This window comes from Culex quinquefasciatus, chromosome 3, assembly GCF_015732765.1.
Source record: "Culex quinquefasciatus strain JHB chromosome 3, VPISU_Cqui_1.0_pri_paternal, whole genome shotgun sequence".
Taxonomy (NCBI): domain Eukaryota; kingdom Metazoa; phylum Arthropoda; class Insecta; order Diptera; family Culicidae; genus Culex; species Culex quinquefasciatus.
Window position 1 is genome coordinate 61405696 of NC_051863.1, and position 19363 is coordinate 61425058.

General features: G+C 41.7%; 4 protein-coding genes and 1 long non-coding RNA gene across 6 annotated transcripts; 3 read left to right on the plus strand and 2 right to left on the minus strand.

The window, feature by feature from the left end:
• Positions 1-1025: 1025 nt before the first annotated feature.
• Positions 1026-3791, plus strand: LOC6043428. The gene is made up of 5 exons (XM_038260459.1): positions 1026-1557; positions 2706-2868; positions 2925-3215; positions 3273-3489; positions 3557-3791. Exons 1-5 carry the CDS (start codon positions 1190-1192, stop codon positions 3775-3777), a joined length of 1260 nt encoding a protein of 419 aa, XP_038116387.1. The 5' UTR covers positions 1026-1189; the 3' UTR covers positions 3778-3791.
• A 2090-nt stretch (positions 3792-5881) lies between these two features.
• On the plus strand, positions 5882-7555 carry LOC6043429 (40S ribosomal protein S2). The gene is made up of 3 exons (XM_038260461.1): positions 5882-6027; positions 6425-6941; positions 7156-7555. The coding sequence occupies exons 2-3, from the start codon at positions 6426-6428 to the stop codon at positions 7465-7467; spliced, it is 828 nt and encodes a 275-aa protein (XP_038116389.1). The 5' UTR covers positions 5882-6027; position 6425; the 3' UTR covers positions 7468-7555.
• Positions 7556-8632: 1077 nt separating this feature from the next.
• Positions 8633-10599, minus strand: LOC119768879. Of its 2 annotated transcripts, none has more exons than XR_005278278.1 (3): positions 10331-10599; positions 10075-10227; positions 8633-8910 (listed from the first exon to the last, which is right to left on the minus strand). It is a non-coding gene; the product is annotated as an uncharacterized LOC119768879 (long non-coding RNA). The 2 variants fall into 2 exon arrangements; XR_005278279.1 differs by having other exon boundaries at positions 10075-10254.
• Positions 10600-11969: 1370 nt separating this feature from the next.
• Positions 11970-13565, plus strand: LOC119768878. Its single transcript, XM_038260460.1, has 2 exons — positions 11970-12030; positions 12226-13565. The coding sequence occupies exons 1-2, from the start codon at positions 12028-12030 to the stop codon at positions 13468-13470; spliced, it is 1248 nt and encodes a 415-aa protein (XP_038116388.1). The 5' UTR covers positions 11970-12027; the 3' UTR covers positions 13471-13565.
• LOC6043431 (39S ribosomal protein L51, mitochondrial) lies at positions 13547-14249 on the minus strand. The gene is made up of 2 exons (XM_001858987.2): positions 13929-14249; positions 13547-13871 (listed from the first exon to the last, which is right to left on the minus strand). Exons 1-2 carry the CDS (start codon positions 14129-14131, stop codon positions 13583-13585), a joined length of 492 nt encoding a protein of 163 aa, XP_001859028.2. The 5' UTR covers positions 14132-14249; the 3' UTR covers positions 13547-13582.
• Positions 14250-19363: the final 5114 nt, after the last annotated feature.

Here is a 19363-nt window from a genome sequence, read left to right on the forward strand (position 1 = left end):
ATCACTTCCAAAAACACTCCGTTGCACACTGCTTTTGTTTTCTTTCGCACTATTTGATTTTTGTCAAGATTTTTGTTATTTTAGGAGCAGAAAAAAATACAACAGGTTGAATACCACCCTTAGAGCGAGCTAGCTCACATCCCACTAATACAACTGCAAGACCGAAGCCACCGCGACGATTTGTTTGAACTGTCAAACCCGTCAAACCAGGCGTCGTAGAAATAAAAATCGCGAAAAACTGGTCAAATTCATAAAACTAAAGGAAATTTTCACTTTCCACAAGCAAATCCACACATTTTACAAGCTTTTCACTACTTTTCAAGCCCATTATTATAAAACAAACGTTAAAATAATTGAAATTCCGCGGACCGCACAGCTCCAGCTTCTGCTCTCGATAGCAGGGCTGCCAACCTCCATTCCATCCCTTCCCTTCCCTTGTATGAATATTCTAAAATATGCAGTGTAGGAAGGGACATTTCGAATCGATTCGGTGTCTTCAGTAAAGTTGTAGGTATTATTATTATTGTATCACAAAACGTTAATCTTCCAAAAACAAAAACAAACGAAACATTTGAGCCAAAGAAAAGTGGGATAACTTTTTAACGGTATAGGTTAGTGTTAGTTCGGATTAGCGAATCCATAAAATCAATGGCCATACCCATAAGCCTACGGTTCAGAATTTCCATATAGGTATTCGGTATTTCTATCAATCAGGTGCAACTTTAAATGCCTTAGCAGTACGGAATCAATGGATGGAATGACTTTACAATTTGATATTAGAATAATATTTGCAAATTGAGAAATACAACCACCACCAGTAGACAAAGTGGACAGTATCTAGAAACGTTGTCACTGTTGTCAGTTTTAGACTAGGTTTTAGATGTATTGTACGTTTGTCCATTTATGGCAGTCGGCAGCTGTCTGTAGTGGACCGACCAAAAATGATAAGTTATGTGCTGCATCACCTCGCGTCTCCTAGCCTAGCTCACTTTGTCAATGTATTCTCGCGAGAGTTAGAATAAAACTAACCGACCACATACGAAGTACCGTTCAGTATTCGGTTTGTCTCCAGCGTTAGAGGGACGTGTGTCGCGTGTCAGGTCTAGCGTTATTTGCGTACCTGCCCATCACCTGTTGACGCGCGTCGCGTAATTCCGGTTTTATCGAGAGTTTCGGAACTCCTCCAAGCATGGCGTTCAACAAAGATGAAATGCACGCACCGACCTGGATGGACCAGGCCTTCTTCGAGAAGGTCCTGAAACACTCGGAGAACGACTCGACGGTGACCGTTGGCGCGTTGAAGATCGTTCCCGGATCCAAGGTGGGGGAACATTACGCCAGCATCATCTTCCGGGCAGCGGTTAGCTACCGGAGCCGTGGAAAGGACCTCGAAACTTCGCTCATCGTGAAGACCATTCCGGCCGAGGAGGGTATGAAGAAGGAGTTCCTGAAGAACGGGGCGCTTTTTGAGACGGAAACGCTCATGTACAACACTGTCGTGCCGGAGATGTATCGGCTGTTGAAGGCCGCCGGAGATGACACCGAGCTGGGACCGAGGTGAGAGGCAGTAATTATAGTAATTATAGCTAGAATAGTTGTTTATCCATCAAAGCGGTTGAAGCTTTCGTGACAAGTAAAATGCTACAATTCCACTGAATGATCACGAAGGTTCAAATTTTGCTTCTTTTCCAAACGCCACATCTTGTAAAGAAGGAAACCAAATCTGGTCATACGTTGTAATAATCACCATGAAACGAAAATAAGATTTTTGAATCCGAGATATAATCACCAAAAAACAGTGCTGAAAAGTGCAGTTGTATCGAAAAGTAATACATTTCGACATTGTATAGATTCTTTAGTTCATTGCAACATCCATTCAATTGTGTTTTTCGGAATTGCAAAATTTGTTGTTTATAACTCGTTGAAAAGCTCGATCGTACTTATTCAAGTCGACTGAGCCTCGCTGGATAGATATTAGACTTATGCTGGAACTCTCATCATTTTAGATCTTATTGCATAGACTACGTTTTCATCATCCCTGCAAACGTTGTAATTTTAAAATTCGTGAAATCCAGCAAAAGTCTTGCCCACAATCAGCCCCAATGGGACAAAGTTTCAACTTCCAGAAGTGGGGATTGCGTGATTAGCTTGATTGCGTCATTAGATACCGTATTGCCGTATACTAGGCCGTATATGAGCAATTTTGGAGCTATCTAGCCGCCGGCGCTGCTGCTCAGCTGCTTGGAAATCGTGCATTCAAAACCTTCAATGTTCATCAGATATCAGGTTTATTGTTTACTATCTGTTGTTTTCTACGGTGTAGGAGATTTTTCAGTGTGGCGTTTGATAAGATAGCCATATTGGATGTGCGTGGCGTTTGGGACGTCGGCGTCGCTTGCCCAAATCAGTATGAATTTAAGGGTGGTTTTTGCAATTATGAAACATTGCAATTTCTGAACATTGTTGCTATTAATTGCTTGATAAATGAGTGAGTGCCTCGGACATACGATTAACCAAACATGGTTTCTTACCTATAGGTTAGAAAATTCTGGTGGCGCCATCATTTTTGGCAGTGGCTTGTTTTGAAACTACTGACTTAAATTTAAATTAATCTGTTTTGTATACGAATTTTAACAGTAACAGTTTAATTTTAAATTTCTTTCTCATCAAAAAGTCAGCTATTAACTGAATCTATCCGATTTTAGGCTCCTCTACAGCTCCAGCGATCCGCACTGGGTGATGGTTTTCAGTGACCTTGCCGTGCGTGGTTACACCGTCAAATCTGGCCAGATGGACCTGGAAGAGTCCAAGATGCTGTACGCCAAGTTGGCCAGATGGCACGCCGCTTCCACTTATCTCGCCGACTCGGTAGGAAACTCTTTAAAAATTTAATCCTGTTATATTAAAGCCATTCTGTGTTGCAGCTGCCCGTCATGAAAACTCTGGACAAAGGTCTCGGAAACATGGACATTAAGGAATTCAAGCCCATGTGGACGAGCTACATCATCACGCTGTCTGAGGTGTGTCGGGAATGGCCCGGCTACGAAAGCTACGGCGATCGGCTGGAGCAAATTAGTGAGGCAATTTTCGATAAATTAAAGAATGTCTACACTCTGGACGAATCGACGAGGTACCACGTGCTGAACCACGGAGATTTGCATTCTAAAAATTGCATGTACCAAATTGTGGAAGGAAAAACCGAAGATATTTTATTGGTGTGTTTCCTAAATGTATCATTTTGTCTGTTTGAAATTAATTGAAGATTTCTCTAGCTCGACTACCAAATCAGCATGTGGGGATCTCCGGCTGTGGACTTGATTTACTCGATGTACAACTCAGTCAGCTATGAAACCCGAAACAGTCACCGTGATGAGCTGATCAAGTTCTACTATGACGAATTTGTGGCCACATTAAACAGATTTGGCTATCTGAAAAAGATTCCAACCCTCGTCGACCTACACGTGGAAATTACAAAATGTGGCCATTTGGGTAAGTAGACCTAGATTTGAACTAATTGAAATCATTTCTGTAAAACTACTTTCTTATGCATTTTCAGAAACCTTCCTCATTTGCACCTTCCTGCCGTTCATGATGCTGACGATGGAGGAACTGATGCCACAGCCGCCGCCAAATGCGGAGGAGGGCGTCGAGTTTGACTTTGCCGATGCGGATAAGATGAAGGAGATGATCAGACACTGCATGACGCATCCAAAGTGTGAAACGGCCTTGAAGAAGTATTTGCCCATGCTGCTGCACAAGGGTTTGCTCGATGTTTAAAGAAGTATTAAATTGAAATTGTTTAGCTGTTAAATTTTATTTTAAAATCACATTGGCCAGCAAACATGGTACCGTCTTCTAAATGTTTCAAATTTGTTAATGGATGTCCTAATTTTGTTCTTCCGTGTCTGTTCTTACCGAAAGCAACCAAAAACATACAAATCTATGGCATAATCAAAAGTCCCAAATCACGGTATACAGCAATTTCTCATTACTGAATTCAGTAAAATTTACTGCACTATACTGAAAATTTCAGTAAATGAAAACTTGCTGAAATTTCAGAAAACTTTGACAGCTCCATACAAATTTTAACTGATTATCAGCGAAAAAGTAACTGAAAATCAGTAAATATTAACTGAAAACGTACATCAGAATTTGCTGTATAACTTCATTTTTCTACATACCATAATGCTTTATCCTCTTGTCTCTGAAAAGCGGTGGATCTTGCTTGAAAAAATATGTTCACAGCTAATTTGTTTGAAATGATCCCACCTTTTCGACTACGCCCTTTGCCTGAATTTTTTTGCGCCGCCGCGGCCGCCGCCGTAACAGTTCGGCATTGGGGAGCGTTCTTTTATTACGTAACGCAGTAGGGGGGGAGGGGGGGTCGGAGGCCGTGTTACGCTCCATACAATTTTTTTTAAATTTGTATGGAAGTTTTGTTACGAGGGGGGGGGTGGGGGTCTAAAAGTCCGATTTTTCGCGTTACGTAATAAAAGAACGCTCCCTTGTTGCCAATGATACATCTGATATCACCTGAAGAGTGCTGAGATAACTGCAGATAATTTTTTTCGGAGTTTTTACTGGAATAAAAAAAAATACAATACATGTAAAGATCGACCATAGAGCTTTATGACATTTCACGTACGCACACTCCCAGTCACGAAATATTCTAGCAGAGCTGGTTCTGTCAGAATCCTGCTAGAACGGTAGAACATTTCTGCTAGAATTCTATAAGAATATTCAGCTCTGTAAGAACTCTGCTAGAATCCTGCTAGAACGTCGTGACTGGGCTAGCGCACAATTTGGTTTTGCTGCCTGACAAAATTTAACCTCACTTTATTTACGTGTACGTACACGCAATCGAGAAATTAAAAAGAGAGATGTGAGCCGGTAACATGGAGTGAAACTTTCGCAGCTGTCATGGAAAACTTCACAGCAGCTTGACAAAAAATTTAACTCCATGTTGCACTTTTATTTTCTCGATACATACGCACATCTACTCTATAGAAATGATGAAATTTTACAGTAGTATTAAAAGTTAAGACTTTTAAATCAGTTAGTAAGGAGATTTCTAAAAACTATACCAGTAAAAGTTTTCAATTTTAACACAAGAAATAAACTTTCCCTCAAGCAAATTTTAGCAACTTTTTAAATCGAAAATAAATTACTTTTGTCTTTACAGTAATATTTTTTTGTGTGACCTAGCTCTATCGAGAAATTAAAATGAGAGATGTGAGCCGGTAACATGGAGTGAAACTTTCGCAGCTGTCATAGTAAACTTCACAGCAGCTCGACAGAAAGTTTAACTCCATGTTGCTCTTTTAATTTCTCGATACTAATTTAAAAAAAACAAAACCTTGCTTAATCCACCGTAAGGTGGTTGATACCTTCCTCACATGAATCTGGACATCATTTCCATCGAAATATCTGAGATCCGGCATCGAAAGAGTGTATAAATAACATTTAAGTCTTCATAACATTTGATAGGGTTATCAGATCTTCGATGTTTTAGGGTCAGTCTTTCAATTTTCTAACTAACGACGGATCACATGTTGGACCCAGACGTCATTTCCATCGCAATATCTGAGATCTGGCCTCTAAAATGTGCTGTTATTTCGATTTATTTTAAAAACCACAATAAACGCAAATATGGTAAAATGTACCATAGTTCCTAAAAGTTGCATGGTAAAAATTGCGTGATCATGATCATCTTTTCAATATTGGAGGCTTAAAATTACCATGCACCTCTAAACAGAAAAATTCAAGCACTCAAACATATTGCATTCATGAATGCATTCATTTCCAAAACATGACAGCGCTTCTGTTTAATCTGTACAGACATTTTCAAATCACTCACAGCATTCTCCTGGCGAACTTCTTCCGTCGTGATCCCTGGCAACCCGGCACGCGCCGCCCGACGCCGCCGCCACGAAGCGACCATCGCGGCGCCGAAGCTTGCTCCCTCAGCCACAGCCGTCAACTCGTTCATTCGGGTTTCCGTTCTACAGCAGACAACACCTAGAAAAAGTAAGTACGTGCTGAAGATTTGTGGTTCAATTTGTTGTGAAATTTTCTAAGTATTTGTGTTTTTATGACAAGTTTTCGTGGGACAAAACTTAAATTGCTCGTTTAAGTTCCATTTAATATATTTTCTTAGTATTTAGCTTGATTTTTGGTCAATTTTACTCAATTAGAAAATTATATGTATTTCTCCACGTGGCTTGCACTTGTTTCGTTTTTTTTTGCTTTGATTTAAATACTTTATTAGTTATCAGTCATTTGAGGGTTAGATTCCGTGAATTTTCAACTTAAATTTGTTAAAATTGCACATTTTCCTCAAGAAAACCCAAATTTTCATCGATTTTTGACGCCATGTTGTCACCGGAAGTTTCTAACCTCAATCTGTCCCTTTTCTATTTTTCAGAATGGCGGACGCAGCTCCAGCCCGTGGTGGATTCAGAGGAGGATTTGGTTCTCGCGGCGGAGCCGGTGGTGGCCGCGGAGGACGCGGACGGGGCCGTGGTCGTGGACGCGGTCGCGGTCGTGGCGGCAAGGAAGACTCCAAGGAGTGGGTTCCAGTGACCAAGCTGGGCCGCCTGGTGCGCGATGGCAAGATCCGCACCCTGGAGGAGATCTACCTGTACTCGCTCCCTATCAAAGAGTTCGAGATCATCGACTTTTTCCTGAGCCGCTCGCTCAAGGACGAAGTGCTGAAGATCATGCCCGTCCAGAAGCAGACCCGTGCCGGTCAGCGTACCCGCTTCAAGGCGTTCGTCGCCATCGGTGACTCCAACGGCCACATCGGTCTCGGCGTCAAGTGCAGCAAGGAAGTGGCCACCGCCATCCGTGGTGCCATCATCCTGGCCAAGCTGTCGGTCGTGCCGGTTCGCCGTGGTTACTGGGGTAACAAGATCGGCAAGCCCCACACCGTGCCCTGCAAGGTCAGTATAGCGGGACGGAATGTCCTTTTTTCTCCTTTCCGAAGCCCCTTCAATGATGAGAAAATTTTAAAACTTATGCGGTTTTCACGGACGGTGGCTGCATACCACTGGCATGACGTCCTAACGCGTCTGATTCAATCTCGCAACTCCCCCCGCAGAACCACTTCGGAATCGTCACATTTCTAACCAACTTCTTGCTTCTCTCCACACACAGGTCTTCGGCAAGTGCGGTTCCGTCCTGGTGCGTCTCATTCCGGCCCCCCGTGGTACCGGCATTGTGTCGGCCCCGGTCCCGAAGAAGCTGCTCCAGATGGCCGGTATCGAGGATTGCTACACGATGACGCGCGGCTCGACGACCACGCTGGGTAACTTTGCCAAGGCTACCTACGCGGCCATCGCCAAGACGTACGCCTTCCTGACGCCCGATCTGTGGAAGGACCTGCCGCTGGCCAAGACGCCGTACCAGGAGTACGCCGACTTCCTGGAGAAGACCAGCAAGACCGGCCAGCGCATCATTGAGCTGTAAGAAGTACGCCGATTACGGCGAATAAAACACTGCAAGCGACCTTCGCGGGTCGTGTTTTGTGGCGAGAACACAAAGCCTTTCAAACGGATTGTGGAGTTGCTTTTTTTTGGTACGGTTTAAACGTTCCGAACGTCCCTGGATTCTTTTTTTTTTCTCGGTTAACGAAACCCATTAACTCATCCTTAAATCACGTGTTTGGAAACGCTAGTTATGCTTCAAAATCTGGAGCAACATTTGAAAGGGGCGGTACGACATTGCTCTTACGGCCTTTCATTACACGCGTTTAGATGGGACGAAAGGCCGAACAAGCAATGTCTTACCGTCCCTTTCAAATGTTGCACTAGAATTTATAAGCATTCTAGGTGCTTGAAGTTCACATCTGTGTTTGGGAAGTACCTCTAACTCTCATTTCTAAAATTGTTTACCTAATGTAAAAGTTTTGAACTGTTTCTAATGTCTGGAGTAACATTTGAAAAGGGCGCATAAGCATTTTGACAACTGTTTCTTATGTCTGGAGTAACATTCGAAAAGGGCACGTAAGCATTTTGACAACTGGAACTATTTTACAAATTCCGAGACTACAGGTAACTATTCAACAAAACCCGCAGTATTGAAAGGTAGCTATGCAGGCCAAAGTTACAATTACCCTGAGAATTTGCAAAATAGTTCAAACATTCATACCTTTCCTTTGCATAATTAATTTTTCTAGTCCCTGTTTTAGAGGTAAAATCCTTTCAATTACTATTTTTTGTCAACCCCTTTAAAAAATAATTGGAAATAATATAAAAACTTTAATACCCAATTTGAGTAAATCTACTCAACTGTGTACAATATTGCAGAAAAAACCCTGACTGAAAAGTCCGTCGGACGTCCGTCGTTTGTCGTCCGTGCAATCGTACGACGACGCACGACAATGTCGCGCGACTATCGCACGAATGTCAGACGTTTTTGCACCAAAATGTCGTATTTGTCGTGCGATCGATAATCGAAATTGTACGACATTGTCATACGACATTCGACCGACGTCGCACGGTTTTGTTATTTAGAATGTCGTGCTATTGTCGTGTGCTGTCATTTCGGATTTTTGGTTATGTTGCTGTTGAAAAAAACTGTTGTGTTGTTTTTTATTTTATTTTTTATTCAAACACATCTAATTTTACAATAATATTAACTTTTTCACGAAATTTAACTTCCGGATCGCCGATTCTTCTCCAACTTGGCATTCTTCGGATGCTCTCGGATTTGCCTTGACCGCAGCTTCCGGCTTGGATGTTGGTGTTGGACTTTTGCTTCTCGACGAGCTGATCAAAGTTTAACCCGCCAATCTTGGATCTCAGGCGGATTGATGGCCACCGGGGTACGAGATAACGTGAATACTTCCGTGGGTTCTACGGGGGCGAACTCATGGTTTCCGGCATGATCAGATTGGAATATTTTAGTTGCCTGCAAAAAGATAACGTTGACGTTTACATTAGGAATGAGCAGGATAGCTTCTTAATATACACAGCGACATTTGCCAAATTACTTTAATTGGCATCAATTTTTAAATTAAATTCATACTTAAATATTAATAATATAAAAAATTCAAAAAGGTATTTTAAACATTCAAATCAATTAAAAATTAAGACATTTTAAAAATAGATTTAAAAACTTATAAAACTCATTTTTTTTGCAACTTTAAAATCGAAATTACAAGATTTTTTTTTAATTAAGCATGTATGTTTGCTGATTTTTTGAAATTTTAAAATGATTGAAAAATTCTAAAATTCTAAAATTCTAAAATTCTAAAATTCTAAAATTCTAAAATTCTAAAATTGTAAAATTGTAAAATTCTAAAATTCTAAAATTCTAAAATTCTAAAATTCTGAAATTCTAAAATTCTAAAATTCTAAAATTCTTAAATTCTAAAATTCTAAAATTTTAGAATTCTAGAATTTTTAGACGTTTGAAAATTTCTAATTTTATAATTAATAAATTTTTTCGAATTTTCAAAATATAAAACTATAAAAAAAATTTGATTGTAATTTTATTTTAGATTTTTTAGAATTTTAAACTCATAATTTTTTGAATTTTTGAATTCTAAACTCTAATTCTAAATATGACGAATGACATTTAGATTTTTTTATTTCATGAATTTTGGGATTATAAGAATTTTAATAATGTTAGAATTTAACAATTTTAGTATTTTAGAATCAAAGAATTTCAGTATTTGAGGTTTTTTCAATTTCCAAATTTAAATGTTTTAGAATTTCAGATTTTTTAGTGAAATGTTTTGAGAACTTTAAGACCTCGAAAATTTTATGATTTATTAAATTCTATAATTTAAGAATATTAACAATTTACAATATTCTATGAATTTAAAGAAATTTTTAGTATTCAAATGCTTGCATTCTATAATTTGAAATACTAGAGTTTGAAAATAAAGAATGAAAAACTTTAGAATTTTACAGTTTTAGTGTTTAAGATTTTTTAAATTCTGGTAATTCAGATTTTTCTTTAGTTTAGAATTATTGGGTAAAAACGTGGATTAGATAACAATTTTTATGTTTTGAGGTTTTGAATTCAATACAGTACAAACACACACTTCGTTTCTAAAACATGACTCACCAGTTTCATCAGGTATGTGCCGCAACCTCCCGCGGAAAGTAAAACACCAAACACCAACCACTACCTCGATCGCAAACCGGTTCCTTCCCGTCCCGTCTTCCGGAACGACCCGCCAAATTTCCCGTCCTCCTTCACCGCCTCGAAGACCGAAATCTGGAATAGAAGACACCAAGGAAGACACTTTGATTCAGTCACTCGCGCACCCCGGCCGGATCATTTCGGCAACAAAAATATCCCAATCTAGAACTAAACTTACCTATTATCCGTCGAAAATCGTCCAAAATCTTCTCAGCTCCTAAACCAAATACCAAAAGTAACGACAGCTGGTTCGATTCGGTTGCAATCAAGTCCGAACAAGATCAATTGAAGAGAACTGTCAAACTGTTTACGTCGACGATAATCGACGTCGAATTGAAGGAAAATCGATCGAAAAAACTATGTCGAGCATGTCAAGTGTTTGTCGTTCGTTTGTCGTCCTTTCGACCAATCGATATCGAAACGGTAAAATCAAAACCGTGCGACAACTCGTACGACGTGTGACATTTTTCAAACAGGGAAGTACTGGAACGCGCTGCCCAGGCAAAAGTTTTGCCGTTTTTGGCCTGGCAGAACTTCTGCTAAACAGAGAGTTGAAGAGAGCGAGAGGAAAAGTACGGGAACATGCTGCAAAAAAGTGAAGCTGCAGAAATTCTGCAAGTACGAAAATGGATCTAGAGAGCTGACAATCTCAGATTGCAGAATTGGAAAAAGGCATGCACGCAGGACTCGCTATTTTACAAAGGATTCAAACTTTACAACCAGCTTCTAGAGGCTGCACAGATTTCGAGCAACATTAACGAGTTTAAACGGAGCTGCAAGGAGTTTGTACGGCAACAACCGTTGGAGTAGAGTGACCCACGATGGTACTGTGACGAAGAACACATTATGACGGTCGGCCATCTCCATTATCGGTACGCATTCGCATGGGATCACTTAGGGCCGCATATGATAAATCTGATCAAAAGTAACGCGGTTTAACTCTATAATAGAGAAATATGGATGGGCAGCGCCCATTGGACATACACGGAAGTGGAGTAAGATTACAGGACACTCTCTAAACACGAACGATGAATTATCGAAAGAAGATGTCTGCTCGTAAACCTTCCATGCTACAAAAACATCAACATCAAACAATTCGAGAGCGAGAGTGACTCGTACGACGATTCTGCAGGGTTGAAGATGATTTTGAAAAAAAGTGTTGATGCGGGCTAACAAGGCCGATATCCCGCCGGCATTTCTGGAGAGAAATAATCGTCAAACGCTTTCTTGGAATGGTACGACAGGACAAGGACCCTTACGTCCTACTTCGAACGGAAGGGAAAGAAGCCGATTGTGATGCTTGAGGGCTATTTAGCAGGAAGTAAGTGGAGTTTTATAATAAGACCAAGGGGTTCGCCGATATGGGCGATCAGCAGTTCCCGCACACGACCGTTTCTCGCCGGAGCTGCCAGTGGCCGAAGATGATATTTTTTGAGCTGATTGACATCGCTACGTTAAACTCCCATATCCTGGTTTAACTCCGAGTTTCTGGCACTTCTGGGGTGTAAGCACAGGGCAAACCAGCTGCCCTAATAGCAACATGTGCTAACTAACAATCCTGCCCCTTAAATCGAGATCTACAAACTGACACGGCGGGCGCCGCTAGTGGCCAAAAACTGTTTTGCAACTGGTGTTTTTTTGGTGGTGAACCAATAAGATATTAAATTAACGCTTCGTACGAATTCGTCGACGATTTTTCTGATCTTTTCAATGGTTTCCTTCCTCACTACTTCTTTAACCAATCACAAAATGATTCCATTCGCGCCATGAAAAGTTGACACGGACCTTTTTGAGGCGATTTTGCAGTCCAATTGTGCAAAAAACTATAAAATACATATCCAGAACGAAATTCAATCGCATCACTTTTATGGTTAAATGGTGATATATTTTCGTGTAGATGGAGAATTCTTGCATAATACTTTAGAGTGGTTTCCTTCATGCCTACAGATAGCCTTAGATGAAATGCTAGAATTGCTCTCCTTTGTTTATTAAAACAAAACCAAAATGCTTTTGGCAGCACAAAAGGTGCGTTCCACCGATCTGTTCAGATTGTTGATCGTCCTTTCTTCTCAGTCGCTGCACATCGTCCTAATTCCAACAATGTTCGGCATCCTGTTGCGCTTCCGCGAGGGCCCATTCTCGGTCCACGCCATCATCAACGAGCCCGCTTCGGACGACGATCGGGAAGATCTGCCGGTCGATCCCCGGATGAAGCAGCTGGACCCGGCCGACCGCGATCAAATCTTCAAACTGCTGCGCGAATCACTCGACAAGGCCAGCTTGAAGGAGCCGGCGAAGGCGCCAAAGGAGACGATAAAGGTGCCGGCCAAGGGCAATCCGGCTGAGAGGCAGAACTACAACGAGGAGTATTTGGACAGTTTTAAAACGTTGGAGGAGGCAAAGCGGATGGTTGGAAAGGTGGTCAAGTTTTACCAAAAGGCTGGATTTGTTTGCGGGAATTTCGTGACCAACAGTGGGGCGTTGAAGAAGGCGATTTGCCAGGTTCAACCTTTGGACAAGATGATTAAGACGGCGGAAACCCGCTGGATTAACGAGTCGGACGGTCAAGCGGGCAATCAGGTGGACATTTATTGGGATACCAAGAACGATTTTCTCGATCATCGCATTCGAATCAAGAATTTTGGAGATTTGCCTTCCCGGCGGGATGTTCAGGGGTTGGTCTCCAAGTTGGACGACCCCCTCGGGCTAATGTCCAACACGACAATCATCCTGCAAATGCTTCTGCAAGAGTTGCACCAAACTTCGACTCCGTGGGACGGACAACTAACCGGCTGGCCGAAGCGCATGTGGAACACGTGGCTAACCAAAGTCGGCATCGCCGGTTATTCCACGATCCCGCGAAGTCTCACAAAGGAACGGGAAACCAAACATCAGCTGCACGCTTTTGTGGGTGCCTCGACCAGTGCCATCGCCGCGTGTGTCTATCTGCGAAGCTCGTCACATCAAAACGAACAAGCGACTTCGGTCGGATTGGCCGCTGCCTCATCGAAAGTGGTCCCAATTAACCACCGAAAACCCCAATCCATGCTGCTGGTGGAGTTCGAAGCTGCAGTGCTGGGAGCCCAGCTGGTCAAGCAGGTTCAGGACGAGACGCGACTCAAACTTGAGGAAACGATCCTCTGGACCGATTCGCGGCTGGTGCTCGACGCGATCGCTACACCTCAGCGGTGGCGGCACGCGACTTCAACGGTGAAGAAGTCAATTGAGAAGGTTTTGGAGCTTACGAAGCAGCACCAGTGGCGTTTGATTCCGGAAGATCAGAATCCTGCTGCTACGGTGTTTGAAACACTTGATTGATCCAACTGAAACTACAAAAAATTGATTACCCTTGATTAAGTTGTCAGTTCCTTATCGAAGAATTAAGTCGACAAAATTACACATTCTACAACCAACACATTTATTACGCCTCCTAAATATTCGACGGTCCCGTCTTCGTCTTCCTGTTCAGGAACCGGTACAGATAGCTAATGCGCTTCTCCATGTCCCGCCACTTGGTTGGCCGCGCCACCGGGTAGATCGTTCGGCTCAGCATCCGCCGCTTGCGCAGCAGCACCTGGTACTCGTTCCCTGACACTCCCCGCAGCCACGCCGGCACCGAGTACAGCACCCGGGTCGGGTGCAGCCGGTCGTTGCCCAGGATGTCGATGTAGTCGTTCTGGCCGAACAGGGCGCGCTTTTCGCACCAGGCGTTTTTGGGTCTGCAATTGAAAAACAGTTGTAACCAAAACTCTTCACCATCCTAGCTCAAATCGCACCTGTAATCCGGCATCGGTAGCTTCTGGCCGTTGTCCAGGTGGGGCAGTAGGCCACCCTGCAGGATCTTCTCCTTGTAGCCGTACCGGCGCACGAGCGGACCCCGGGCGGCCTTATCTGCGTGGTAACGGAAACGCACCGGAACGAGCCGCGGTTGCCACAGGTTGCGCAGCGCGGAGGACAGCAGCGTGCCGGTCCAGCTCATTGTGTGTGTGGTCGGGGAATCGAGGAAATTTAAATTTTTAGCCGGAAAATCGTGAGACTTCTCCTACTTGACCAACTCCGATGGTGTAACACTTTGTTGACATTCGTTTATTTTGACGTTTAGAAAAGTCACGTTTTTCTAGACGAGGAACTGGAAAGGATGGTCGAACACGGATTACACCGCAATACATCTGCGGGGAAATGTGCGTGCACTCTCAATTAATTTATTTAATCGAGAAATTAAAAGTGAGAGTGTGTGCGTGCAACATGGAGTTAAACTTTTCAAAGAGTCATGGTAACCTTCACAGCATCTTCATAGAAAGTTTAACTCCATGTTGCACACACTCTCACTTTTAATTTCTCGATAAGGCTTTCTAGTCAGAAATTTACCAACACATAAGGCTTTCTAGGCCCAGTGAAAAAAATATAATTTAACTCAAAAATGACGACCTCCTCGTCACAGTGTCCTGATGCAAACAATGATCGAGCTGTAGCTGTCACAGCCCTGCGAAGTATGTTGGCTGACATATCGGGCAGTCAGTCAAATAAACCAGCTAGAAGTCGCTTGACAATAAAAAATTTGCTAGAAAGAGATAGGAAACCTGATGCAAACAAACGCCCAGCTGTCATGTAAACATACTTTGAATGTGTTGGTAAATTTCTGACTAGAAAGCCTTATTCAAAGTATGTTTACATGACAGCTGGACGTTTGTTTGCATCAGGTTTCCTATCTCTTTCTAGCAAATTTTTTATTGTCAAGCGACTTCTAGCTGGTTTATTTGACTGACTGCCCGATATGTCAGCCAACATACTTCGCAGGGTCCAGCTACAGCCATAGCACACCATTAGTTTGCATCCAGATTTTTAAGCAAAGATGGCGTTACGAATGGTGAACGCCCAAAATGTCAAAATCGTGCAGTGGTACCAACATTAGAAAAAAAAGTTTGGCTGTCATACCATGGCACACTTATTTGTAATATTGGTATCACTGCGTGATTTTGGCATTTCGGGCGTTCACCATTCGTAACGCCATCTTTGCTTAAGAATCTGGATACAAATTCAAAAATGCATACATTAAATTAATTGGGTCCTAAAATGAAGCTTAGATTGCTGATATTATTGTTTACAGCGATAAAGCTTATTTTTCTGAGTACAATGACCCTTTGTACGACCACAAAAAGTTAAAAATGGATTTTTAAATCAATTTTGAAAAATTTACCTCGCGGTCCTTCTTGACAGGAAAGCTCCTACTTCACAGCTCGTTCCAAAGGACCATAGTTGGTCCATCGAAATAATGTTGTCTTGTCAAAAAAAAAAATTTGCATTAAAATGAAAAAAAGTGATCAGAAATGTTTTTTAAGCGTGTTTTTTACCGTTGTACATAAAAATTGACATAGGGCTTTAGTACCCAATTGAGAGTGCACGCACATTTCCCCGCATGCATCTTCTCTTAAAAATCTGGATACACAAAAAGGAGAAATTACATTTTTTCAGAGCATTTTCCAAGGGGGTTAACACTCGATCATTCTGGAACAATTCTGGGTTAATTGGGTACTAAAGCCCTATATGTCAATTTATATGTACAACGGTAAAAAAACACGATTAAAAACCATTTCTGATCACTTTTTTCATTTTAATGCAAAAAAAAAAAAATTCACAAGACAACATTTTTTCAATGGATCAACTATGGTCCCCTTGGAACGAGCTGTCAAGTAGGAGCTTTTCTGTCAAGAAGGACCGCGAGGTTAATTTTTCAAAATTGATTTAAAAATCCATTTTAAACTCTTTGTGGTCGTACAAAGGGTCATTGTACTCAGAAAAATAAGCTTTATCGCTGTAAACAATAATATCAGCAGTCTAAGCTTATTTTTAGGACCCAATTGACATTTTCAGTAATGCTTACAGGGTAAGACAAATATATTGATAAAATACCTGCAGATATTTAAAGTTTAAAAAAAATAATTGACGTGATATTTTCTGATTTTTTTGATAAAATTCTTGGATAATTTTTCATAAGGTTCCATGCGACGAAAGTAAACAACTTGAGTTATTTATTACATTACATTCTGCAAGCCGGAAACTACACTATCCGCGGATCCAATTTCTTCAAAGCGTTGATGATTTTCGAAAAAAGTGATGTTTTCGATTTTTTTTTGTATTTAACGCTTTTGCTTATGGTTGGCTAACTTCCGCGTCCAAGATGTACCGATTCTTACGGTACGCCGATGGTCACGTCCGAACTCCAAGCTCAGCAGGTTAGGGATGGACGTTATTGTGGAAGCAGACAAAAATCAAAGTACGAGCGCAACCTAGGTTGACCTGATGTTGACAGCTGTTGACGTCCGGGTGACCCTGTCGCAGAGTGTGGTGCAGGGTGTCCACCTAACAAAAACCATTTCTGATCAAGTTTCTGAAAAAAAATTTACATTTTAATGTAAATAAAAAATTGACAAGACAAATTTTTTTCGGAGGTTAATTTAAAAAATATATTTTAAAATCCATTTTAGATCCTTTGAGGTCGTATTATCCGCGCACCACCAAACCGAAGTGCGCAACACTTCTGTTGCGCGAAAAAATCTATTGCGCCAAACAAAAATGTAGTGGTTTGTCGTTAGCGTGTACATCAGCCTGTGGCGCAACAGCTTTGACAGGTTGCGCTCGTATTTTGATTTTTGTCTGCTTTCACAATACAAAGTGTCATAGTAAATACTCAGAAAAATAAGCTTTATCGTTGTGAACGATAATATCGGAAATTTACATTACACATTACATGGTTACAGCGGTATACGCACTTCGGAAGGAACCGGTCAAGAAAAAAATCAAATGGGCAGCAGTGGCAGCGTAAGTAAGTCAGAGAGGGTGAAGAAAAGCCCCAAGAAATCGCTCCCTCTCCTTTGTTCTGCTGTTCGTAAAGCTGTTTCTTGACCCCTTTCCTTCCGATCTGCAGACTAGCCTTACACGAGAACGACAAAATGAAAGAAATTATACAGTCTTATCTAAAACGTACGCTGGGTGGGGAGAGATCGGACGCTAGTTGAGAAAGAAGAATAACGCACGTCTTGTATGTTGCACTGGTGAACAGCGAAAGAGAGCGCGACAACCGTCGCGATGTCGTTTTATTCATTTTCTTTGTGAGTGTATTAGTGTTACATTTTTAGTACAGTTGTTTGGCCCAAGGCTCGTATGCAACAACTCCTTCCCCTTTCGGAAGTTGTTTCTATAGTCTAAGATTAAACTAAAAATATTTTACAATTCACTGTTTCCAAAGTAAAAGAATTCACTTCTAATGCTAACAAAATCAATTCATTTTAATTCTGATCAAAATACATTTCTCTATATAAATCCGAAATCGCAATTCAACGACATGAAAAAAATCCAAAGTTAAACATATTTAAATTCGAAATCCTGTTTAGGTTTACGCAAACGTTTTGAACGTCTTAAGCACACTTCCGGCAATTGAGCCGCATCAATTTTTCTTTTTCTGACCCTAGCCAGCTCGGCGTTCGAGTATCCACGGAAATCTCCATCCTCGTCTGCGCTTCCGGACGCTCTCAGCGTCACTGGTTGCTCCAGGTTCATGTTTGCACCGGATGCCGTCGGAATTAGGATATTTGTCCTCGCTTCCTCACGAGCCCGGTATGGTCGCAGCTGATCTCTATGAGCGAGGATTTCCCCGCTTCCAGCCAACACCTGCATTCCACTCCTCACAGTCAGTATCAGATGTGTCGAGATCAACATTCCCACCAGTGCTCAGCCGCCCCATCATGCTAGACAGCTGTCTCTCCGCACCAGTCTCAGCAGACGATCCACCTGAAGGTCCAGCTGACGGTCTACCTGAAGGTCCCGCTCTTTCCTCAGTAACAAAGTTTACCGCTTCCCTTCTCTGGTTCCTCAGCCTGAAGCACTTCCGCTTGATGTGACCCAACTGACCACAGTGATCACACGTCATGCGGGAATAGTCCGTCCTGTATCCGAAGTTATTGTTTCCCCCATTGTAACCATTGTTATTGTTGTTGTAATTTGCATTTCGATTAAAATTTCTGTTGCTGTGTTGAAATCGAACAGTACGCTGAGAATTGTGAGCTCGTGGTGAAATGTGTGCACGTTGCTGATTGTTAAAATTTTCCTGTCTGTTGTAGTTATTTGTTCTATTGTAATTATTTCGATATTGCGAGTTCTGCCTATTATTGTATGGGTTAAAACCAAGTCGCTCCCTAACTGGCCTTCTAATTTGATTGATGTTCCCTGGTGGTGTGTGTGTTCGTGCGTTGATTGCGTGTACATTTGATTTAGCAATATTCCATGTTGTAATATATTTGTCCATTTTAGCAATCGTCAATTTCTCCTCTTTCAAAAGTTGCTCTTTTAAGTCATCGTCAGTTAAACCCACTAAAACCCGATCTAAGATTGCATTATCGCGAAACTCCCCAAAATTGCAAAACTCGGCCTGGAGTTTGACCGCCTGGACAAACTCTTCAGCGGTTTCGTCAGGATGCTGAATCCTCTTGCTGAAACGGAACCGCTGAACCAGGTCCGGTTCAGTCTTATCCAGTTTTTGTTTGAGTTTTTCAACTAATTCTGTATAGGTTGCTTTATCGAGATCAGATTTTTTGTAAATAGTTTTCAGTTCAGAGTATAAGTATGAACCACATAAATTCATAAAGTGAGTTTTCATCAAGTCGTCGGTATACTTGTTGGCTTTAAAATTGTACTCTAATCTTTCAGCCCAGTCACCGAAGGACGAACCCTTCCGGTACTGCTCAATTGTGGAAGCAATGCTCATCTTGTTCTATTTAGAACCACACCAAGGTTACCAAACCTTTGCTCCTGTGCTGAAGCACCGTCGTTCTGACAGCAGAAAAAGCCGACGCACTTCACCAGAATTCCGGCTCTCCTATACCAGAACTCCGACCTTGTTGAAAAGCACCGAGGATTTCACCCGGAAGTTCAGCAGACAGAACGTGAACGTCCTCCGCCGCCAATAAGCACCTTCACAAACCTTCGGCAAATTCACCGCACTGAATAAATAAAAATAAGAACACTCTTAAAATGGGATGAAAATTTTCTATCCTCCTTTGTTCTACCCAGAACAAAAAGAGCTCACACACACGCACACTCAATTTTCTAAAATGTTAAAATGTTAGGACAACCAAAATCACGAGCTTGTTCCAACTGTGATACGATCAGTGGAACATGATTTTAAAATAAAGAAAAAAAGCAAAAGGAACTTATT